At 34.9% G+C, this 25,840-nt stretch overlaps 1 protein-coding gene across 1 annotated transcript; it reads left to right on the top strand.

Moving 5' to 3' along the window:
• The first annotated feature begins 14,154 nt into the window (after positions 1 to 14,154).
• LOC142339956 (uncharacterized) lies at positions 14,155 to 22,066 on the top strand. The gene is made up of 3 exons (XM_075390326.1): positions 14,155 to 14,270; positions 20,602 to 20,772; positions 21,075 to 22,066. The coding sequence occupies exons 1-3, from the start codon at positions 14,170 to 14,172 to the stop codon at positions 21,994 to 21,996; spliced, it is 1,194 nt and encodes a 397-aa protein (XP_075246441.1). The 5' UTR covers positions 14,155 to 14,169; the 3' UTR covers positions 21,997 to 22,066.
• Positions 22,067 to 25,840: the final 3,774 nt, after the last annotated feature.

Here is a 25,840-nt window from a genome sequence, read left to right as displayed (position 1 = left end):
TTTTGAGATTGATATTGAGATTCTGCATGCGCTATAAATAAAGCGCTAATTTGCATATACCACTGGGTAGCTCAATGTTTACATTTAGACAGACAGCCCACAGCTTTTTATGAGAAGTGAATAAATTTTGGCAATGTTTAATTTATATGGTTTTCAATAAGTCGCGACTTTAAATTGCATACCAGAAAATGTTTGCGGAGATTCTTTCACATCTTATTAATAGCCGCACAGCGATAGCTGGGGCTATTATTGGCCTTCTCTTGGTTTTTACAATTCAAAGAATTTGAATTGTATTGGAGCGCTGTCTTTTTTTTAAGATCTGTTCACACATTTTCATAATTTTTGAAGTCAAATTGGAGTAGTGATTTTGGAAACAGGAAATGGAGCGAAAAAGCGAGTGGTTTTGCGGCGTGAATTTTTTTCGCTCTAATTTTAAAGTAGAGTGAGAAAACGGTGTTTGAACAAAAATTCGGTTTCTCGGAAGTGGTTTTTTGTTCACATGCGGCAATTTCACTCTGATTTTTACTGTTTTTTCGATTTTTTGGATCGGATTTTTTTCTAAATGGTTTTCCCAATCCATTCACAGCTCATTCTAGGCCTAGTTTTTTGTTTGAATTAAATTTTCATTTCTGGCTAGTGGTTTTTTTGTTCACATGCGGCATTTTGACATTGATTTTTTTTTCTTATTTTTTGATTTGATTTTTTAAAAATGGTTTTCTCAATTCACTCATAGTCCATTCTAGGTCTAGTTTTTCTGTTTAGTCAATGAAAATTCTTTGAATTGTGTGTCAGGACTTGTCCTGCTATGTTTTTTATTTCGTCGTCATGATTTTTGTTACAACCATATGACGTCACAGCCATTTTTTGTTCATTCGTTCATGCAATTTCAACTGAATTGCATGTGTGACGTCATTTTTCGCTCTTAGTGGAGCGAGTTTTTTCGTTCATGCGCGTGATTAAATTTTTGGTCACACTTGACTTACCTCACTCTCAAAAATGACTTCCTCAATTTGAAATTGACTTTTATTTACTTTAATTCAAAGAGATAAGGTCAAGTGGGTGTGTGTCACTCTAAGTGAAGATTATTTGAGATCAGCTAATAGAGGCAGCAATAACTTATACAGATCTTTGATCAAAATATAACAGATCAGCCTTCAATGAAAAGACGAATTTTTTTGGTCTGTCTTTTTGACTGTTTTTTAGGCTGCCGATCTACGAATCTATTGCGGCTATTTTCTGGCAATCTGCCAGCTATGTTTTGCATTTTTCTTTCACGTGTTACCTTACTTGTTTCTAAAGCTCAATAGCTGGTAACAGCCCCCCTCCCCAACTACCTACGATTCCGGTATTCTACCGGTTTTTTTAAGCTGATGCTTGAAAAGTCGAAATGCGAAGTGGAGTAGTGATTTAGCCACACTGGTGTAGTGAAAGGAGCAAAGAGTGAGCAGTATGAAGGCTTGTAGTTTTTTCAAACTGCTATTAAAGTGGAGCGACGAACGATGTTTGAAAAAAAATTGGTTTATTTATAGCTGCGAAGCTGTAAGCTGAGCGGAGCTATATTGCGGTTCTCTTGGTTTTTTTACAATCCAAAGAATTTGAATTGTATTGGGGAGCTGTCTTTTTACGACTTGAAGAGGAGTATTGGAGAAGTCCTTTTTTAATCAATTTTATTGGAGTGATTTTTGAATCGAGAAATGGAACGCGTGAAAAAATTTGGAGTGATTTTGTTGCTGAACAAAAGTGAAGAGCGGAGAAAAAAGAGTGGTTTTTGTTCATACCGCTGTTTTTGAGAGAGCGAAAAATTGATGTGTAAAAAATTGACAGAAAAATTGATAAATTTTAAACCATTTTTCTTATTTTTTTGCTGTTTTTTTTCTTAGTCTTAGCCTATTATGACTTGCCCATTGTTTTGCGAGCTTTCCCCCGCCCTAATTGGAGAGGGATTTTACTCGGCTTTAAGTTTCCTTGTACTATTTAAAAAAACTAATTAAGTTTTTATTCAACTAATTTATTCAATTTGTTTTTGAATGCTGTTTCTATTCTTCCTTAAATTTTAATGGCGTTTGTGGAGGTTCAGGGTTCACAATAATTGTTCTAGTTGTGTAGACAAAAGTATGGGAAACTTTCTCCTTTGAGCCGTTTCCGGAATTCTTCCGGCTGTGTGTTTTTTTTTAATCAATTTTATTGGAGTGATTTTTGAAGCTGGAAATGAAACGCGTGAAAAAATTTGGGGTGATTTTGGTGCTGAACAAAAATGAAGAGCGGAGCGAAAAGAGAGTGGTTTTTTTTCATACCGCTGTTTTTGAGAGAGCGAGAAAATGATGTGTGAAAAAGTTTTCTAAGTGAGCGAATTTTTTTTGTTCACGTGCGGCTTTTGAAAGCAGTTTTTTGAAACTTTTGATGGTTATGAGGTTTGATTATGATATTGTTTTTTTTCAGGCTTGTTTTGATAGGAATGGAAGGTTTGCAGTAGTTAAATTTGAGTTTAATGCTAATTTGGAGGGTTTTGATCAGTTTTGCTGATTTTTAGACGAAATTTAATGATTTTTGGCCTGTTTTTTGTTTTAATGCTTGTGGTATTTGAGTAGAAGTTTGATACTTAACGAATATTCAGCTACCAACTGGCTAAAGTTTAATTGATATAACTCATTTTTTTCTCGAAAAATTGAGAAATTTTAAACCATTTTTTCATTTTTTGCGGTTTTTCTTTTTCTTAGTCTAGACAAGTTTCTTAGCCTATTATGAATTGCCCATTGTTTTGCGAGCCTTTCATTGCTCTAATTGGAAAAGAATTTTACTCGGTTATGTTTCTTTGTACTATTGAAAGAAACTCATTTAGTTTTTGCCGTTTTTTAAATCAATTTGTTTTTGAATGCCGTTTGTGGAGGTTCAAGGTTGACAATAGTTGTTCTAGTTGTTTAGTCATAAGTATGGGCAATTTTTTCCTTCGAGTCGGTTCCGGAATTCTTCGGGCTATGTTTTTTTTATGATCTGTTCACACACTTTCATTTTTGAAGTCAAATTGGAGTAGTGATTTTGGTCACGCCGAAACAGGAAGTGGAACGAAAAAGCGAGTGGTTTGCGGCGTGAATGTTTTTTGCTCTTATTTTAAAGTAGAGTGAGAAAACGGTGTTTGAACTAAAATTCGCTTTCTCGCTAGTGGTTTTTTTGTTCACATGCGGCAATTTCAATTTGATTTTTTTTTCAATTTTTTGGATTGGATTTTTTTGTCTAAATGGTTTTTCCAATCCATTCATAGTCACTTCAAGGTCTAGTTTTCTGTTTAGTCAATGAAAATTTTTTGAATTGTACATCAGGACTTGTCCTGCTATGTTTTTTGTTTCGTCGTCTGACGCTCTTTTCGTTTTACATTTGTTCACACCTCAAAGCTGAAAAGTCAAATTTTCTGAATGACTTCCTCCTCTCACTAACTGCTTTTGCGCGCGTGACGTCATTTCGCACTCTCTCTAGCAAACGTTTATTGCGTGATTAGATTCTGATCATAAGTGACTTACCTCACTCAATAAAATGACTTTTGCACTTTAAAATTTATGTTTATTTTGAATTAGTTTAAAGTCAAAGGAACTCATATGTTTAATAAGGGTCCCTAATGAAAAGGCTTCTGTGCAATGAATTTTAACAAGCTTTATCAATTTATCGTTTAATTTTTTACATAGTTTTTTGAGCGGCGTCGATAACTTTTTCAAACTATATCTGTATCTGTTTCTATCTCTATCATACGGCACGCAAGTGTATTCTTTCGCAGCTATTCCGGCAATCTGCCGGCTATGTTGATAGTTATGCTGAAATTTGATATCTATTTCACTGTTTTTCCCCTTGATTTTCTACCGAATGCTTTCAAAAAGTGATGCATGTTTTACAATAATGCCTAGGTCCTGTTGATTGATCCCTCAACATGTAGCTAATAGATTAAGGCTTTGACTTGAATTTATTTACTTTTTCCTATCAAAGCGAACGGTTTTTCAATGACTGATGCTACTTGTTTCCAAAAAAGTTTGATTTTTTTTGTGTATGAACGTTTTTATAGTCGTTTTTGTTGTTCTACCCTTTAATCTCATTAATGTCAGGTCTCGCTGGCTCACATATGAGGCATATTTGATATTCAAATAATCCTAATAATGGGTTTGACGACTTCGGCTCTACTTTTAAAAAGATATAACTGTTTTTTTTTTGGATTCTGCACATGTTTGTTGCTCTATCACGTACTCTTTTCCCTTCACTTAATCCCTTACTCCCGTTTACTTAGTCCTAGTCACTTAGTCCCGTCACTTAGTACACTACACTTAGTCCCATTTCGTTATGGCTCTCTTAAATTGGTTATTGACAGGTCTCAACGGCGTGATATTGACAGTTCTTTATTAAAGCGTGATCACCCAATTTTTCGGGTTAATTTTATATGTAACGATTTTGAAGACTTATGTCTCTAGATATCAAGTTTAGAAGTCTGTTTTTATTACTTCGATGCCACTGATACAGAGGTTATTTAAGTATTAGCCGCGAAGCGATAGCGGTTATTATTGGGGACATCGCGGTTTTTTACAATTCAAAGAACTTAAATTGTGTTGATGCGTTGTTTTTGTTAAGATCCGTTCACGCTTTTTTCGGCTTTTTTACGTAAGTGAGAAGTCAAATTAGCGTGGAGATTTTGGTCACACTGAATTAGTAAAGAGAGCGTTAAATCGAGTAGGTTTGAGGCGTGACTTTTTTGAAAATACCTTTAAAGTGGAGTGAGAAATTTGTCTTTGGACCATTTGGCTGTTTTTGAGACTGACTTTTTCTTCAGATGCGTCAATTTTACTTCTGTTTTCAGAGTTTTCTCTCGTTCAATGCTTTTAAGACTGTACATATGTGTTCTAATTGTGCCTATTTGCCTTTGCTTGAATTCATTAAGAAGCAGCTATTGAACTTCTTAGTCCCATTTAGGCTCCCCCCCCCCCCCCCCCCCGATTGAAGCATGCTGCAATTGATTAGAGGTCCCACTAGTCGCTCGAGAGCAATTCTTCCGACGTTTAGTCGGTTATGTTTTAAATTATCTGTTGTCTTATCACTTAGTATCATCAATGACAGATCTGATTGGTTGCTATTGAGGCATAAAAGAACCTAATTGGTTTGAGTTAATAGCTAGTGGTTTTCATGACTTTCCTACTACTTTTTCGCAAAATTCTCTTTTTTTTAGTTTTGCGAGATTTTCTTTTGAACATTGTCGTTTTAACTTTGTTGCCTTATCGACAGGTCTCATTGGTTGCTTAAAAAGCGTCAATTAAAGCAAGTCAGTTCAGTTCTTAGCTATGGCTTTTTGTGACTTATACGCTTGTTCGTTTTTTGAAAAAAACTTAGATGTTTAAAACTTTTTACTAGTATTTGTTGTACTTTTTTTAACTTATCTCTTTCTCTTATTGATGACAGGTCTCAATAGTGGTCATTGAGGACTCAAATAATTGATGTAATGGTATCCTTCAGTAGTTGTTTTGTTCTGTGAATTTTTCTAATGTTTTCAAAAAGTTTCTGCGAGTTTTACTGCGATTATGTATATGTGTTCTAATTGTACGTTTTTGCTTTTGCTTGAAATCATTAAGGGGCAGCTAAACCATTTTTATGACTTTGGCACTATTTGTCCTAAAATTTTAAAGATTTTTATTTTGCCCCTTTTTTAAAAATTATCTGTAGTCTTATCACTTAGTATCTTCAATGGCGGGTCGGATTGGTTTCTAATGAGGCATAAAAAAACCTAATTAATGGCTCTAGTTTATCGCTTGCGGTTTTCATGATTTTGATACTACTTTTTCTCAAAAATTTTGCTTGAATTTTTCAGTTCTGCAAGTATTTATTGTACTTTTTGATGGCTTATCATTTAATCTCATTGGGGACAGGTCTCTGATGCTGCTAATGGGGATTCAGTTGATCGATTTAATCGTTTTTGTTCAAAGCTAGTACTTTCTATGACTTTGACACTAATCGTTTTCAATAATAATTATCTAATTATCGGGTTTTTGCAAGTGTTTCTTTTCAACTTTGTCGTCTTAGCTTAGTCTCATTATCGACAGGTCTCATTTGTTGCTGAAAAGGCTTCAATTAAAGCAAACTATTTTTGTTCATAGCTACTATTGCTTTGTGTGACGTATGCTCTGTTCCTTTTTCAAATAATTCTTAGGGTTTTTTTTTGAGTTTTGCGAGTATTTGTTGTACTTATTGCTGTCTTTTCACTTAATCTCATTGTTGACAGGTCTCAGCGGTGGTCATTGAGGACTCAAGTAGTTGATGTATTTGTGTCTTTCAGTGGTTGTTGCGTTCTGTGACTTTTGTACTAAGTGTTTTCAAAAAGTTTCAGCGAGATTTTATTGCGACTTTTGGTTATTTTTATCTTATTATTTAATATCAATAGTGAGAGCACTTATCCACATTTAATGACAGTTTGCTAATGACAAATAGAAGAATAAAGCAGGCAGTTTGAGTTCATGGCAGTTGTTTTTTGATATTGATACCGTCTTTTCAAAAAATAAATATTGATTGTGTCTTGCTAGTTTTTGTCGTTCTGGTGTTGTTTGATTGCTTAGTCTCATTACTAAGAGCTCAAATTTGCCTTTAAAAGAGCAGTTCATGATTGTCATGTCATAAATTAATGCAAGTTTTTGAATGGTGTTTCAGGACTTGTCCTGCTATGTTTTTAATTCGTCGTCTCTATCGATGATTCTTACGGCCTGACTTCTTGGAATTGACGTTTTCTATGACTTCATTGACTTCTACTGCTGTGCAGTTGAAATTTGCGCGCGCGACATCATTTCGGCTTTTTAGTCAATTGCGTGACTTACCTGACTAAAAAATGACTTCTGACTTCACTTACGGAAATTTAAATTTTATGAATATTTTTTAGTTAAAGATCAATAGTGTGCATCTAAGTAGCGCCAAACTTAAATGCCCTAGTTCTTGAGTATTAGTCTTGAGTTTTTGATTTTGAATATCAATTTTGAAAAAACTTTTTAGGTTTTTTTCTAATAGACCGTATGTGTCATAAAATTGACAGTCCGAACTAACCCAAAAAGTCCAGTGGTCTATTAAAGGACTGGTTGTCTCTCTGTCTGTCTTATTTCTTTAGTTGTTTCAATTCATGGAAGGCCACAAGCGTCTGACCGGCTTTTTCCGACAATCTGCCGGTTTTTTTCAGTTTTTTCGTATCTTGCCAAATGGCATGGGTTGCTTAATTGCTCTTAAGCAAATTTTGTTGCAGTTATTTGTCCTGTCGGTCTTTTTATGCAATTATTCGCTTGACCGATTTTTTGTCTGACCCATTTGATTTTTGTCCCCGAAAATTGGATGAACAGAAAGAACCCAGTGGCCATTAAGTGCTCTTAGATCCTTTCAGCTCACTAGTCTCCAAGTATGCGATTCACAGAATCTGTTTTGGCGACTTATACGTATGGTGTGAAGTATAAGTAAGGTGACCCCCCAATACCCACCCCTGCACTGCGTTCAGGCTGTAAGGGCCCCGTGAAGCGAAAAACCGCTCCTACCGGTGCCCCCACTTTTGCCCCTAGGTGCACCCCACGCCCCCCCCCTGCCGCCCAGCTGTGTTCACTGTACGCCCCTTCAATTAAGGTAAAGCTAGCCACACTAAACTGTTGCTAGCTACCGACGAAGCCAACCGCTTGTTTAAGAGCAATTCGCCCGACGTTATTTGGTTATATTTGATTTTAATCAACACCTGTTGCGATCATGTTTGTTTTTTAGACTACAAATTATCAAACGGTTTCCATCATTAGGCTACGAGTGTATCACCTTTCTTTTATTGCCACTGTTTACTTAGTAACAGTGGCGATAACAGAGTGTGATAAACTCGTAGTCTAATGCTGAAGTGTTTTTCCAGTGTCGATCAGCATTAAAATTTATAAAATTATTGCAACAGGTGTTGATCAAAAAAACAAACATGATCGCAACAGGTGTTGATTAAAAAAATTACCACACGGTTTTTATCGCCCTCGAAGTTATCATAACACCTCGGCTTCGCCTCGAAAAATGATAACTTCTCGGTGGCAAGAACAACCGTGTGGTAATATTCATTGTCTCGCATAAGTACCATAATAAGAAGGTTTGTATAGAATTTGTTAGATTCGATAACCCCATTATGCTGGAATTTGACAACTCTTTAAATTGGAAAACATTTTTCAGATTTTATAATGAGTTGATTATTTTCATGTATGTATTGGCATATATTTTGCTTAGGTCAAAGGCTTTTATTGTAATTATGCGCATAGTCAGGTCTGAAGTTTGATCAATTCTTTGAATTGTAAGTCAGGACCTATCTTTTTTAATAGCCGCACAGCGATAGCTGGGGCTATTATTTGCCTTCTCTTGGTTTTTTTTTATTTCGTCGTCATGATTTTTGTTACGACCATATGACGTCACAGCCATTTTTTGTTCATTCGTTCATGCAATTTCAACTGAATTGCATGTGTGACGTCATTTTTCGCTCTTAGTGGAGCGAGTTTTTTCGTTCATGCGCGTGATTAAATTTTTGGTCACACTTGACTTACCTCACTCTCAAAAATGACTTCCTCAATTTGAAATTGACTTTTATGTACTTTAATTCAAAGAGATAAGGTCAAATGGGTGTGTGTCACTCTAAATGAAGGTTATTTGAGATCAGCTAATAGAGGCAGCAATAACTTATACAGATTTTTAATCAAAATATAACAGATCAGCCTTCACTGAAAAGACGAATTTTTTTGGTCTGTCTTTTTTACTGTTTTTTTTGGACTGCCGATCTACGAATCTATTGCGGCTATTTTCTGGCAATCTGCCAGCTATGTTTGTTTTTGTCACCTTCCCGATTTTCATAACGACCATTTGGTCACGCGGTTAGAATCCAGACCTTTTTGGTTTAGTTTTAGACTCCACACATGAATTTGTGTTTGTGATGCCATTTTTTTGATAAAATTTCTTCATATGTAACCTCACTCGAAAAATTACTGTGCACTCACTCATCAAATCCTAATCGAGAATTTAAACTCTAATAGAAATTTAATATAGGTCATCCAAACTAGATAATTAACAGACAGTTTTGCTGGAAAGACATAAGTGTTGGCAATTTGATTGAAAAATATGCATAGAATTCGAATTAAAGTTTACTGAATTTTTTTGTCTACGGTCTCGGTAGTCATTTTCAACAAGGAGTCTGAACTGTACGTTGTCGAATATGCTGGCAATAAGAATTTATAGGACCTATTGAACTTGAAAAAGGGACTACATCACTAATTGAAAATCAGTTGTTCAATATCTGTACCTCGTTATTTTTAGTACACATGTTTTGCAGCGCATTGGAATAGTTTATTTATTGTGTGTCTTACAATGAACGTGTGTTCTTGTTTATCAGCTGCATGTCGTCTTCTTTGTAAGTTTTGTGATGTTGCCTGAATGTAAGCCAGAATATGTTTTTGAAAGGTAATTATTGCTAAGTTCATTACTAGCTTTTAATGTGTTTTGTGAGCCACATTGATTTGTTGATGAGATGCTTAGCTCATGGTTTTTAATGAATCAAGAATATATCACTTCGGTGAATAATTCAAGCGGCTCATTTAGTCAGTTTAGTAGTTAACCCTACGGCAGTCTGGATTTATACGACTAATCGAACCCGTAGAAATGACTTTAAAGATTACTAATTAAAAATCAAATGTGGTTATTTTTTCTTGAACGGGTTGTTGTTCAATATCGATTTCTGGACAAATGATGGATTTGTGTTGTTTTTGCTGAAGAAATTTTTTAGAGCGCATCTGGGTTGTTAAATTGTTATTTTTAAAAAATTTACAGCTGTTTTTGGCTACTTTGTAAGGATTCTGAAGTTGGCTGAAAGTAAACCAGAACATGTTTTTGAAAGGTGAGTTTTCCGAAGATCATCGCTAGCTTTTAATGTGTTTTATGGGCCGAAATGTTTTTCTGATGAGAAATTAAGCTCATTGCTTATGATGATCTAAGTACATCTCCTTTTTTGGTACGGGGTTGCCTTGTTCGAGCGGTTTTTGAGCGCTCTTACTTAACTTTTTTGTGTTTTCTAAGTCACAGTTTCGTTGAACTCAGTTTTTTCTCTTTCAAGGTTTAGTTTACTGAAGTATTGTCGATAATTCTGGCGACCATTGACTTAATTTCAGTGACTTCTACTGCTTTGCAGTTAAAATTTGTGCGTGACCTCTTATGTTCTGCTTTTGGGTCAGTTGCGTGACTTGCCTCACTCAAAAATTTGACTTGATTCTGCTGAATCAAGTCAAAGCAGAATCATGTCAAATTTTTGAGTGAGGCAAGTCACGCAACTGACCTAAAAGCAGAACAAAAGACGTCACGCACAAATTGTAACTGCAAAGCAGTAGAAGTCAACTGAAATTGAAAAATTCAGTGGTCTCCAGAATAATCTACTTTGTGATCTTTAAATTTTATGAGCATTTACTAGTTCAGGATCAATAGTGTGCATCTGAGTAGCGCCAAACTTAAATGCCCTAATTCTTGAGTATTAGTCTTGAGTTTTTGATTTTGAATATCAATTTTGAAAAAAATCTTACGTTTTTTTTTCTAATAGACCGTATGTGTCATAAAATTGACAGTCGGAATCTAACCCAAAAAGTCTGGTCATTGAGGACTCAAGTAATTGATGTATTTGTGTCTTTCAGTGGTTGTTGCGTTCTGTGACTTTTGTACTAAGTGTTTTCAAAAAGTTTCAGCGGGATTTTATTGCAATTTTTGGTCATTTTTATCTTATTTTTTAATATCAATAGTGAGAGGACTTATCGACATTTAATGACAGTTTGCTGATGACAAATAGAAGAATAAAGCAGGCAGTTTGAGTTCATGGCAGTTGTTTTTTGATGTTGATACCGTCTTTTCAAAAAATAAATATTGATTGTGTCTTGCTAGTTTTTGTCGTTCTGGTGTTGTTTGATTGCTTAGTCTCATTACTAAGAGCTCAAATTTGCCTTTAAAAGAGCAGTTCATGATTGTCATGTCATAAATTAATGCAAGTTTTTGAATGGTGTTTCAGGACTTGTCCTGCTATGTTTTTAATTCGTCGTCTCTATCGATGAATCTTACGGCCTGACTTCTTGGAATTGACGTTTTCTATGACTTCATTGACTTCTACTGCTGTGCAGTTGAAATTTGCGCGCGCGACATCATTTCGGCTTTTTAGTCAATTGCGTGACTTACCTGACTAAAAAATGACTTCTGACCTCACTTATGGAAATTTAATATTCATGAATATTTTTAGTTAAAGATCAATAGTGTGCATCTAAGTAGTGCCGAACTTATATGACCTAGTTCTTGAGTATTAGTCTTGAGTTTTTGATTTTGAATATCAATTTTGAAAAAAAATTAGGTTTTTTTCTTATAGACCGTATGTGTCATAAAATTGACAGTCCGAACTAACCCAAAAAGTCTAGTGGTCTATTAAAGGACTAGTGGTCAATCTGTATCTTATTTCGTTAGTTGTTTCAATTCCATGGTATATCATAACCGTCTGTCGCGGCCATTTTCCGGCAATCTGCCGGCTATGGTTTTTGATGAATCAAGTTGATACGCGGGTGATTAGTTAAAACGGCTCTTGAGCGCTCTTACCTTTCTTTCATTTTTGATGTTTTTTATAAGTTTTATAGTTAAGCATTTTTTATTAGTTAACCTTACGACAGTCTGGATATATACGACTTATCAAACGTGAAGAAGGGGCTTTCATGATCACTGGTTGAAAATCAGGTGTAGCTGTTTGTTCTTGAGCGGAATGTTAATCATTATCTGTTTCGCGGAAAATTAACGTTTTGGGTTATTTAATTCAAAATAATTTTTTGAGTTCATCTCAATTGTTAAATTGTTGTATTTTAATTGTTAAATTGTTGTATTTTAAAGCTGTATATCGGCAACTGTGTAAGGATTCTGAAGTGGACTGAAAGTAAGCCAGATCAATGTCACATTGATAAATTTTGCTTGTACAGCTAAAATTATGGTCATTTATTCTTAATTTATTGATTATTCTTACAGAAATCTAGATTTATAGGACTTATCGAACTCGAAAAAGGGACTTTCAAGATCAGTAATTGAAAATCAAGTCTATCCTTTCTTCTTCAATGTAGTGTTGTTCAATATCTTTCTCGAAAAATGAATTCTTTTTTGTTGCAAAAATATATTTACAGCGCCTCTCAGTTGTTAATTTATTGCTTTTTTGAAGCTGTATGTCGGCTACTTAATAAGGATTCTCAACTGGGCTGACAGTTACCAAAACATATGTTTTTGAAAGGTGTTTTTAAAATTTATCAGTAGCTTTCTAGTGTGTTTTATTAGTCACACTGTTTTTATGAGAAATTTAGCACATGGCTTTTGATGAATCAAGTGCATATCGTTTTTATTGATACCCAAGCGAACGGTTCTTGAGCCTTCTTACTTTTTGCTCATTATTTCAGTATTATATAAGTCACATGTGTGTTGAACTCAGTGTTTTTATGGATTCAGCTGACTGAAGTTTAATTAATGTTTTCCAGAAAATTTACGCAGTTTTAAATGGGATCAACATTAATTTGATACAATTTTGTTGAACCGGTATTTGGCGCTCATTTAGGCATAGTTTATTAGTTACTGTGAGCTCGTTAGTGTTGTGTAGCGTTTGATCTAAGGTCACTCGTTTCAGTTTGGAAATCCATTTAAATTTATTCAATTGCTCTCGAGCGAAGTTTGAAGCAATCATATTAGTCGTACGTCTTTTTGTTTTTCTTGACAGTTTTTGTTCTAGAATGTTTTTGCTTGAGAATTGTTATCCGATTTGACTTTCAATCAAAAGAAAAGGGATAAACTGGTAAAGTCTGAGGGCATTGAGTCACTAGGTAGCCCTCTCGTAGCCTGATTAGGCACTAGCGTAGGGTTCTCTGAAGTTGACTAGGATGCAAAACTTGTTCACTGAAGTTGACTAGGATGCCTAGGGTTCACTGAAGTTGACTAGGATGGTACGAAAGGAGTTTTGAATTTTGGTAGATTCAGGACCCCCCTTCTGCCCCAAACAGTGCGGCACACCCTAATTTGAAGCTGGCCCGTGGCCTTTTGTTAGCAATTCGTCAGAGGTAAGTTCATATCTAATCTAGTCTTTATCTAGTCTAATAATAAAGCTCTCAAATTGTGCAATCAATGTGCAAACTTATGTTTGCACCTTGATAAAATAAGGCTGCCAGTTTTTGTCTAATATCTGTTTGCTTGCCTGTTATGCAGTTACAGTTTCTATTCCCAAGTTTTCATTAGTCTAGGGCAAATGGTTTTTAAAAGAATTGTCTAATGAACTTTTGTTGATATAAAAAACGCTGAGTGATTCTAAGTGACTGAATATTTACTCCATCTCACTGTAACTGCACGCAATTTTAGATTAATTTTATGTTATCAGAAAACATTCTCAATTGCTATCTGTTCTTTTCCTAACCTGCCTCTTTCAGTCCTCTTTATTCAGAGGGTCATTGGCAGCTACTACCGGCAATGCACCGAATATGTTTAACCCTACGTTTAATGATGAGCAATTTCTACTATCAGCTTAAGGAAAATTGCTGCTGATAGTTTGATATTGCCACAGAATCATTCTATTAAACAATCTTATTATTGAGAACGACAAAGCGGAATTTATTTCCAAAGTGTGTTCAGAAATAGAAGCGTCAATTTTTTTAACTGTTAGTTGGCAAGATGATATCAATTGTCCTTTGCTTCACTTAAAGCAAAATTACAGAGAACTTAAGTTGGCCCAAATCGCGTGATTAAATTGTACCACATTTGAGGTACTTGTATCTAATGGGAAATTGGTGTTTCAAGCCCTCAAAGGAATTAACCGAATCATTGTATGTTTCAATTTTTTCTCTAATCTAATATTTTCGCGTTTGATTTTGTCATCGACAAATTAGTTTATATCTTCAAGGCAGTTCGACGGGGAATTTATTCAAAAAAGGAACCGGCAGGGCAGAAGATTTTAAAATGGTTCCTTTGTTTTATAGGCTGAAATTTTGGTTGTATTCAGAAAACTTTCAGAGAGCCTTAAAAAACGTTTACTGAATAATCATTCTTAATAACCAAAGCAATTAAATACTATTCGAGTTCGCTCTCAAATTATCAATCGCTTGGGGGTATTAAGTATGGCAATATTTTTCAGACTAAATGGACGAGTTGATTGGAAAAACTCTCCCCCTGAAGTTTGGTTCCTCTTTTCAGACTAAGAACACTGTACAGACTCCGTCCGACAAATATCACACTGTCAGGTGCTTAACTGAGATCTAACTTTATTAGTTATATCGATCAATTTCATTCCTCCATACAGGGGGTGAAACGTAAAATCTGTTGACATTATCGTCTCTTTTACCCAATACGCCGTGGTGTTTGCATTAGCGTCACCTTGATCCCGCTGGTTTCTCGTTCTATCGATTATGATCAAGTGATGGATTTTGATTGACTTATCAACATTTGTTCAGTCTTTGTTAGATAATTGCTAATAACATAAATTTTGAAAATTTTGACGTACGCAAAATCAAGGGATGTAAAGGCCATGTACAGCTGTAAATTAAGTATAGTTTACTTGACTCTGATTAAGTCACTGGGAAAATCTGACATTCATCGACAATCTCGTAGCCGTTCGGGATGCAAGGCTGAACTTTGAGTGACTTCAGCAGAGTTGCTTAACCTTGCTTGAAACACAAACTTACCAAGTTTCGAAAATCTGGCAATGTACATAGCAAAATCTCGCACTGCAGGGATCTGGCTTGCTTAACAAAACGTGTTTCACGTGATTTTCCAGAATATATTAAACTAATGGGTTTCGGAGTATGGAGTTGTTATTGGATTGGAGTAAGGTCTTCAGGTAGAGCGAAACCATTAAAAAAAAGAACATTGTTAATTTCCTCGGGTACACATAAGAATAAAAAGCAAATGGTAAAAGAGGCAATGTAAAGTTAAGAATATAACATTATGTAAAATTATAAAATCATTAAATTACCTAACTAAAAATTTACTATTAATAACGCGAGATGAATTGGAGTTGTTTAATGTGCTGAATTTAAATGCTTACGTGTTTCCTTTCGGATTTCTTCCCGTGTATTGGATAGCTTTATTGAACAGAAAGCAATTTTTCCAAAATAGTGGCTTAGCTGTCGTGTGGGTAGTCATTGATAACAGATAGTATCACAAACTCTTTGGAAATTTTTTTGGACATCGAAACTTGTATCAGATATTGTAAAAATATTGACTCTTTGCTGTCCCTTTCATACTTTCTTGGAATATTATTTTTGTTGATTTTTCTGTCATATGCTATAAGGCTCTTTTATTGACCTAAATGTAACTATATCACATGAAATGTTTTGCTTTGCACATTTATTGGTTTTTGCCGCTTCTTGTGGAATAGCATAATGAACAGAGTATTAAGTTTGGCGAGTATCTGTTGGGACTTACTTCGTGTCGCTTTCCGACTTTTTGCTTGAGGGTTTTGATATTTTGAACGTTTTTTTAAATCACTTTTGACATCTTGATAGTTCAGTTTTTAGAGCCAAGAGTTTCGAAATGAAAAGCTGTAAACAGTCTTATTCATTTTTAAAACTTTTATTACTTCAGTAAACTATGAGCTCTAAGAAGATCATTTGATGCGCCTGAACAAATCATCAAGGAAAATTTTGAGGAAACTTGATGCGCCTTGAGACAACTTGACTCTGATTAATCCAGGGGGAAAATCTGACATTCGTCGACAATCTGAGTTGTCCGACGATCTGACATTCGCCGACGATCTGAGTTGTCTCAAATCATCAAGAAAAATTTTGAGGAAACTTGTCAGAAGTTAGCAGAGAGTAATTGCATTGCGCGAGAAATTTTCGCTCAAAAATCATTCAATAGAAAAGGATCATTACAGACGATTTTTTGTTCAAACCTGTATGCTTAAAGACATGGTGTCTATCGCATGAGAACTTCTCTTCCAAGCATAAATTAAGTTTATTTAAAAAATTCCGACCTTTTAATTAGACATTTTTTACTGAAGGTGCATTAAACTCGCGCCCTAACTGGAACAAAATTCTGCCATCTCAATCCCAGGAGTCCTCAAAATTTCTTTCTGCAATTAATTGCAGCATAGTTTTTTAAATCAGTTTCTGATCTTACAGATGGAATACGTTATGCCTATAAATGCAAAAGCAAACAATTTTACGGATGGTTATTTGCTATTGGCTATTGCGGATTGGCTATTTTAGGAGAATAGTTGGACAAATCTTCTTTTTTTTCTACGTATATAGTTTTTATTCAACCTCGGAGTGGAATCGCAGACGTTGTTCAGATATTTGGTCTTCTTTTCCTACAAGGAATCGAGAACAGAAGAATAAACGCCAATTTTTTTTTCAAAGATACGAACATAGAGATCTCTAATTCTTGCTTTATATCGAAAAGGGATCAAGTTGTGCAAAACTTCTCTTGAAATGTTAAGTTATACAGTCAAGAAAACATGGGGCTCTCAGTGGTCGAAAGGCAAAGTGCAAAAAGCAAAATAACTTCGTTAAAATAGTCATCTGTTACTAACATAGATCGAGTCGTAGAAACAGATGATGAAGACGATTCAAAAAATCTTGATCCAAAAAACCAGAACTTTTTTTCGAGGTGAAATTCGTAAATGGTGAATTTTGTAAGACTCATTATTTAAAAAATCTTTTGATAGTGGAAGGGCACTCCTACTGAAGGTAACACGTGGCTAAAAATAAAATGAATTGTGCTCATTTTTTTGCCTCATCAATTTTTTCTCAAGCCTAAACAGAAAATTTCATTTCAACTTTACCGTGTCCTATTTGAAAGACTCGTTTCTTGAAAGAAGATGATTGATCGATCGTTTTAATGGTTCATTTTGTCCACAATAATTGTGAATACCTTGGTAAGCATTATAAAAGGTCAAAAAGAGAGCCTCCAGTGCCTTTCAGTTTTCGAAATATAATGTTTTGCACAATTTTTCTTTTGAATTAAAATTACCTTAACTTTAGGTTGTGTGTGCGTTCAAATAATGATGTTGTCAACGCTGCCACAAATGATTTTCGTGATTTTGTTATCTGACCGAGTAGTCGTAATGTTTTGAGCCATTGAACCGCTGCCAAACGAGATTTCGTTGAATTAAAACCCTTCCATATCAGATATGAAAACAGAATTATTTATTCTCAACTTGTGTATTTTGATTTTTTCGAGCTTTGATTTTTTGAGAACTTGCGCGACTTAAGTTTAATTTCTGTCTTCAAAATCGAGATAAACTGGTCCAGCCCGATGGCATCAAGTGTCTCAGCAGCTCTCGTTTCATCGAAGCTGCTGTATGAGCTGAACGCGAAAATAAGCACGTGCAATTTTTAAATTGCCAGATTGCCTGCTACTTAAAAGCCAGATTTTTGTTCCGACCCCTCTTGAGGGGGGAGGAACTATATACTCAAATGGTTTTTTTGCTCAGACAACTTTCGCCGATCGATATATTCATCGTAGAGTGTTGTAACTGACTGATATCATTGGAGAACTCGTCCAGCGCAGAATATGAAAATTGAAAGATTTTTTGTTTTCGTTATTTATAGGGAGTTATCGAGGCTTCAACTTCTGAGAAAAGTAGAGTGAATTCCGTTGTTTTTTTTCACATTTTCCGGAATTTTTGCCCAAATTTTCGTCAATTTTGCTAAAATTTGTTAAAATTTTAAAGAATAGTGTTGTTGATTTTATTTTCAAAGACAAAAATATATTGTCGACTATTTTATTTAAATTTTTTGTCAAAAATTTTGACTAAATATTACAAAATTCAGCCTTTTTCATCAAAAACAGCACGAAATAAGCTTCTTTAGTCTACGTTGATTAAATTTGCCGGAAGTACAACCACGAACACCACTAATACAATCTTCGCAGAATCAAAAAGTGGCTATTCCTACTTCAATTTCTGTTGCTCTGTAATTAAAACTTCGCTGTTGTTGCTAACTTTACTCGTAGATTATCAAAAACGCAGCATTTATTTTTAATTTTTACCTAACAAATTATCTATATCGATAACATTCGCAAAAATATGTGTATCTAATAGACGAACAGCATTAGCAGCGCTAGTTTTGGACCATTCATGGACTGTTACAATCCAAAAAGAATTCGGATTTTAATTGGCCCGTTCTTTTAAAAAGATATGTACTTTCATATTAATTAATGAACAGAACAATTTAAATCAAAGCGCATTGGTGATAGGTGCAATTGGCATCCTCAGCTCTTCCAAATGTACCTCGTTTTTTCACTCGGAAGCTTATGGTCGTTTTGACTTTTAAAAATATTTGATTTTTAAATAAGCAATGGCTTATTTAAGTTTATCACTATTTTTCGCTTAATTTGGTGAACTTGAAGCTTATTGTCAGCAAAGAAAGAATGCTTTTTCTTTCAACTTATTAAAAATTTAATCTCTATTGCAGTTTTACGCCTTCAGTAATGTTTTCTGGCTTTCATACCACTAGATTTCATGTTTTTTTTATTTATAGATATTTGCCCATTTGTCACGTTTTATAGTTTTGTCACATTATCATATTGACAGTTCACATATCACAATATTGGCGTTCAATATAGGCACAATTGAGCATTTTGAAATCCTGAAAGATATAGGTTATGTTTTAACGTCTTCGACATTACTTTCTTGAAGAATTTTATTAAATTTTTTAATTTTGTCTTTAACTGTCTTATTTTGTCGTTTTAGTCGTATGAAATTTCCTGTATAATGACAGGTTTTAATGGATTTCACTAGAACAATAGATGAGTCGATATTCTGAAATTATTAGATAGCTGATGGCTTTCATGACTTTGAAAACAATTGTTTTCCAGAATAAAAAAAGTCCTTTAAACTGCGTAATTTTCTTATTGTCTATTTGTTACCTAGTCTCGTTACTTACAGGTAAAACATGTGTTAATTGGTATCAAAGGAACTTGTCAAATGAGATTGGTGTCACAAAATCTAACGTTTTTTAAAGTATACGTAATGACTTTACTGGCTTCGACACGGATTTTTTTGACAAAAAAAGTAAATTAATTTTTGATTTTTGTCATATTCTACGTTCTTTTTGTAGACAGAAGACATGTTTTAGATAATTGCAGGTTTCCTGGGCTTCCATTCGACGACTAAATGGACCTCTTTATTTCCTTCAATTTGTAATTAATGGCTTTGATAATTTTGGAAGTATTTTTGTTTCCAAAAAAAAAACAAAGGAATACTTAATTTTGCCCTTTTGTTTTTGTCTTCTTGTTACCTAGTTTCATTAATGAGAGGTCACATACTACCTTATCTGTGTTTGAAGAAGGCGCAATCGAACTTATTTTGAGGGCCAAAATTTTGCTTTACGGCTTCGACAGCGTTTTCTGGCGAGTTTTAATTGAATTTTTGTTTGCTTTCTTTTTGTTCTTTTTTAACTGCATAAAAAATTAAGTTCTTTTTGTTCTTTTTGTAGACAGAAGACATGTTTTAGATAATTGCAGGTTTCCTGGGCTTCCATTCGACGACTAAATGGACCTCTTTATTTCCTTCAATTTGTAATTAATGGCTTTGATAATTTTGGAAGTATTTTTGTTTCCAAAAAAAAACAAAGGAATACTTAATTTTGCCCTTTTGTTTTTGTCTTCTTGTTACCTAGTTTCATTAATGAGAGGTCACATACTACCTTATCTGTGTTTGAAGAGGGCGCAATCGAACTTATTTTGAGGGCCAAAATTTTGCTTTACGGCTTCGACAGCGTTTTCGGGCGAGTTTTAATTGAATTTTTGTTTGCTTTCTTTTTGTTCTTTTTTAACTGCATAAAAAATTAAGTGAAGACTAAGTCTTAATGCCCCTCTATGGAAGCATTGGTAATCGTAAAGCTATGGAATATTTTAGTTGATTTCTATTGGTTTTCATTACTTTGAAATTAATTTTTTTTTAAAAGTGAGCGAATTTTAACTTTACTGTTTGTTCTTTTTTATGCCTAATTGTTACCAAGCCTTAATATGGACTGGTCCCATATCTTTTTGAGTGAATTACAAGTTATTTTGTTTATTTTCAGTTTTATCTGAGGCTATGTTGACTTTGTTATTAAATTTTGTTTTTTTAAAACGGACATAAAGTTTTTGATGTAATTAATGTTGGTTGTTGTTGTTGTTGTTTAATTTTGCTGTTCGTCTTAACTCGCTTTCTTAATTTTGGCATATATTATCAAACTAGTGCGTCCTTTTTCACTCCACTGAGTTATTTGCTTCGGAGGCTTTTATCTTTTCATTCATACACTATTTTTTTGAAAATTACTTGAATTTTTGGGTTTATCTATCTCTTCCTCATTTGGTAGATAATTATGCCAAAAATTGTGGATGAGCGGGGTCGGAACCTTAGGTGCGATTGCTAATTAGCGAGCCTTCTTGCTCTATATAGAGTGGCAGATCCTAAATCCTCGAATATGTAAAAACATGTTTTTATTTGAAATTGAATGAAGTGGCACTAAATGAGAAAATGTTTGTGATATCAATCTGGGATATTTTGAATTCCATAGTGCGACCGCTTGCAAAATTAGTGGCATCTATAATTTGACTCACTGCAAGTAATTGTATGTTTAGATATGATTTCAAGCCGACCTCTGTAGCCAGAGAGGTGCCTGGCGAGGTTGTGGTCCAAAATGACAAGGAAGTTGTTATCAGTCTCCCCGTTAATCAGCATCCATATACAAACAGTGGCACTGCAGGTGACGAGGGAGAAACTATTCCAACCAGAGAAGATGTTGTTTACAAGTGAGTTGCTTGCTGTATAGGCTGTTAAAACATTAAACCAATGGAGCTTAAGCTAAATTGAACCTAGATTGTAAGACAGCGGACGTCTGACTGAGTGTTCTCAGCAGAGAGTCAGAAATGGACCCGCCTATTAGATCATCAGTATCCTGGCATTGATTTTCTAATTGTTTACATATGCCTCAGCTATTTTATTCTTTGTAGAGAAACGTGCAGCGAAATTGTTGATACGAGCGACGTTAGGAAACTTATTTGATGCGTATCATTTAGTTGAAAAGTGTGAGTGTGAGCTAAAATGTTTTCAGAGGTAACAAGAAGCCGGCGCAGAAAGAGTGTGTATTGATAATTGACCATGAGACGGGAGAAGTTACTCTCGAGAAATTGGAGTCGGTCATGATGGTGAAGAAAACTCGCAAAGAGAGAACAGCTGCTCAAATTGCAGCGTTGAATCGTCAGTTCAATCAACAGTCCCAGCCTCAGGCAAATAGTGCAGCAGCCTCAGATGAACCCACCTCTCAAAAAATGTTTTCGGATAATTCGAATGGTTTGCCCGAGCCAATGGACGTTGGCATGCAAGACGCCAATATTGTTCCAACGTCTGCCAAAAGTCAGGATAACGAGCCTAAAGCTAAAAAGACAAAGAAACTCAAAACGAAGAAAGAGCACGCTGAAAAATTGAAAACAAATCAGCCTAGTTTACCGCAGAATTCTAGATCAGATTATATGAATTATACAGAAAATGTTCCTATGCAAACTGATTTTAAAGCTAACTTTGGGGAGCAAAATTTCGTGAAATCATCTAATGCTACAGTAAGTGCCCTTTCTAGTCAGACCAGTTCCAACTATATTGTCTCTTCAAATTCAGCGTCCCCTTCGAAAGCGCCGCCTCAAGGACACGAGAGAGAAAGGGCGTCGTTGGTCGATACTTGTGTTAATAAGAAGCAGAAAACTAAAACTAATGTATCCAAAAGTTCAGAGTCCAAGGGTCTGAGCCGAGTTAGTACGCTGAGCAGTAGTGGAAGTGACAGTAACTCCTCAGATTCAAGTTCCGATTCAAATTCCGACTCCTCTTCTGATGACGACTCGCCAATAAATAAGAAGATTGACGAGCCTCCTATGCCCTCCTCAAGTATGGCAGCCAATCAACAGACATATCAGAAGGGGCCTTCTATTGGTGGTGGAGGGTTTGATTTGAGAGATGATTTGCAATTAAGTGATTCTGATTGATCTTATTCTCATTTTGTATTTAACGGCAATTTTGTGCTTTTGAGACTCAATTTTAAAGTTGCTTCAGTGTCGCGTAATTTCATTAATTGCGCTCAAAGGAAGGTTGTAGCAATTATATGGCTCCGTTGGGCTTTTTTGTGAGCTTGATTGTTCTTCGATCATTTTTCCATCTGACCATTTGACTTTCCGTCCTTGAAAACGGGATGGACCAGAGAGCATTAAGTAGCTGAGCTGCTCTTAGAGGTTTACTCGTCTTTAAGATTACGAAGACTTTAAGATTTGTGAAGACGCTGTCGAGAAGACGCTGTTGAGAAGACGCTTATTCGATATTTCGCTTGACCGATTTTTTGTCTGACCCATTTGGCTTTTCGTCCTCAAAAGCGGGATAAACAGGTAGCGCCCAGCGGGCATTAAGTGCTCTTAGAGCCTCTCAGCTCACGAGACTCCAAGTATTCAATTCACAAAAACTATTTTTGAGACTTATACTTATGATTTGAAGGGCGGTTCTTAGGGCGGTTAATGCGAAAATTAACTTATCGATATAGTTTTGGGGTCATTAAATTTTGGGATTATATTGTAAATGCAGGTTTCGACCGTAGCGCTTGTTGGGATTTGTCGGTACTTTTATATAGCTGATAACTTGTTTTTTCTCAGTTTCAAATGTTCTAAAGGAAAACAAACTTGTTCTCTTCTGGCTCTCTCGGTACCGTAAACGACCCCATATGCAAGTTATGCTGTTATGTAATACCTTCTAGATTGAAGAAACGTTTGTGAGTTAGTTCCAAAATTTTTTTAGGAATGCGGAAGTATTTATTGCGAAGCGGCCTTTCTCCAGGGCAGATCGGACATTTATCAACTTGAAAAAAGTGGTGTCAGATGAGAGCGCCTTGAACGCAGATCTCAACTATCTGACTCTCGATTATTTTCGTTGATTATAGTTTTTGTATTTCCAAAAATTTACTGTTGACGGTGATACTGCTTCGCAATTTTTTTCTCTCGGTAATTTTTTAAATACTCTTTCAATGTTAGATAGTCGCCCTCATCGTCTCAACCGGCCCTTATTGCTGGCCTTTTTTTAAAATTTCCACTTTGCTGATAGTTCGCCAAATACTTTTTCAGTGTTGAATAGTCACTCTCATCTTCCCCGCTGGGTATTATTGCGGGCCTTTTTTTACAATTAAAAGAATTTGAAATGTATTGATATTGCTGTCTCTAGTAAAAGGCGCGAGAAGTGAATTCCTTTTGACGCGTCAAATTTCCTCTGCTGTTTGGACAACAATTCGGTTTTTGAAGGGAGTATTTTGACGGGCGCTTATTTGACTTCTGTCTCAATTGTCGACATATTGACTTCCTTTGTGAATGCTTTAAAATGCGATGTTTTCTTAATATGCATGGTTAAAACTGATCAAGCTCGTAAAAATGCAAATAATTGTTTCAAACCGCTACTTCTCAGTGATCTTTTTGTATACTGTTACTGATACATTTAGCGACTTTTAATATTTTGGTAGCTTTTTGTTGTTTTATCACTTATGAAATGATTTCTTTTGAATAATAATTCTTTTTTTATCGTTTTATTTCAATATTTAAGTTTATCGGCTTTGACGCAACTTGTTTTTGAAAATTTTGAATGCCTTTTTGGATTTTGCCCGTATTCATAGTTTTTGTTGTTCTGTCGCTCAGTTCATTAGTGACTGGTATCATTGTCACTGTGTTAAAGCATATTTGATCTTATGTAGTGATTTAATTTCAAATCTAACGTTTGTAACGACTTTGACATTCACTTGCAAAAGAAGTTAGTTTTTGTTTTGCCCTTTTTGTTGTTTAGCCTCTTTGTCTCACTAATGAAGTCTCCTTTTTTCTCTAATGACGCATATTGGAATTTATTAGAGCGGGTCTTTTCATATCTAACTGTTTTAACGACTTTGACGCCATTTGTTTCCCAGTAATGTTACTAAGTGCTGGGTTTTGCTCGCTTTAGTAGGTTTTTTTGGTTACTTCGCCTTACTGATGAGTTTTCATTACATCGCTAGTCGCTCTTTTTGTAACGTATTTCATCTATTCATTTCATATCTAACTGTTTAAGCGACTTCAAAGCGACTTGCTTTTATTTTTGGCCCGTTTCTTCTAGGTATTCATTGTCTACAATTGTAGTTCTTTTAGTTGTTCTGTCACGTAATGTCAATAATGACTGATCTCATTGTCTCACTAATGAGTCATGTATTGATTTTTTAAATCAGTTTTTGAACTAAATTTGGGCCTTCATGTACAATTTTAACTAACTACAACGCATCTCTTAAAGCAGTTTAGAGTGAAGGATTTGCAGGATTTTGATCATGTATTGGTCACTTGATCTGTTTATAACTTTTAAATTGTTTCTGTTAAGTTTGTCGTACTTTTTTTTAGTCTCTACATAACACATTGCCAATGTAATGTCAATCAGGAAAGATATTTACTGGTCAATGTGTTGACCAAGAGAAACGTGTGATATACAGTAGACTACGTGGACACCCTTTGTTTGCAATTTTTTTTATTGTTGCCCTCATTTGTTGTTACCTTTGCAATGTGGTCTCTTTATTGTTTGTTTCTTTTTATTAAAAAGTGAGCATATGCTTTTTAGTTCTGGATAATTTAACAAGTTAATGATTCCAAATTCCCGTTTCTTGTATCAACGACTTTGACGCCAATTATTTTCCTGGTGCTTGTATCAACTACTTGGACGTCAATTATTTTCTATCCATGACTACAAATCCATTCGTACAAAAGTCTTTTCTCATTAGATTGATGCAACGTTGGTGTTTGCTGATTAAAGTTCCACAGTGTGATGATGCTTTAGGAGGACGTTCTTAGACCGCTTAATTTTGACAACCTTGTTCAACTAAAATTATTGTTGTTTCATTTACTTTCGTGAATGCATTGGTATATGATTTAATTATTATTAGAAGCAGATTTTCTAAGGAGGCCGGTATTCAGTTCAGTAACTTGCTCAATTCTCTTAGCGTTAGTTCAATACTTTTCGTCCTATGTTTCTTACTTCGTCAAACAAAATGCCTTGCTTTGTCCAATATTGACAATTTTTTGTCATTTTGTTTGACTTTTTTAAAAATTTTCTAGGTTGGTTAAGCTCTTGGGTGGTTGTGCTCATTTGAACAGTGTGTCGTTGTGCTCATTTAAATTGCTTTTTAAACAGCAGTTGCCCAGCAAATTCATCTAAAATCAACCAACGTCATATCAGAGAACATAGTACAAAAATAAAGATAAAACCATAAATAATTCGTTCCAATTGACTGAAAATAAAATAATTGAAATGTTGAATATTTGAGAAACCTAGTTTTCAGTTTTTTCAATTGTGTTTCAAAAAGGGATCACTTCGACATTACTCCTTTCGTATATTTAGAGCTTTACTAAAAATCTGTTTATTATTCAGTGCAGCTTCTGAGCTCATCGCGTCATTCAAGTTTTGTATAGGATCTTTCGTTGGAACGCCTAGTACAAAGTGAGCCTTCTTTCATTTCTATTTGGCGAGCTCTTAGTTTTTGAAAGGACGAAAGTTGTTTTATTTTGCCTGGCTTTCTTTTTGCCATTTTGTTTTCTTTCACTCGTTTTTCAATTGCATTTAGATCACATTGAAGTCTTTTAACCAATTATTTGCTGAAAGAATTGTAGAGCGTCTGTGAAAACGAAAGGTTCCGAGAGTATAAATGATTCTGGTAAATCGCTCATCATTATAAAAAACCGTGGGCTGATTAGTGAACCGTGAGCAACCACACTTGGCACCTCCCACTGAGTCTTAATCTTTAACTTTTACCAACTGTATACTGGTTTTGAGATAATCATACAGGATTTC

Source organism: Convolutriloba macropyga, chromosome 5 (genome assembly GCF_964194025.1).
Source record: "Convolutriloba macropyga chromosome 5, txConMacr16.3, whole genome shotgun sequence".
Taxonomy (NCBI): Eukaryota; Metazoa; Xenacoelomorpha; order Acoela; family Convolutidae; genus Convolutriloba; species Convolutriloba macropyga.
This window is presented reverse-complemented; position numbering and strand designations above follow the sequence as displayed.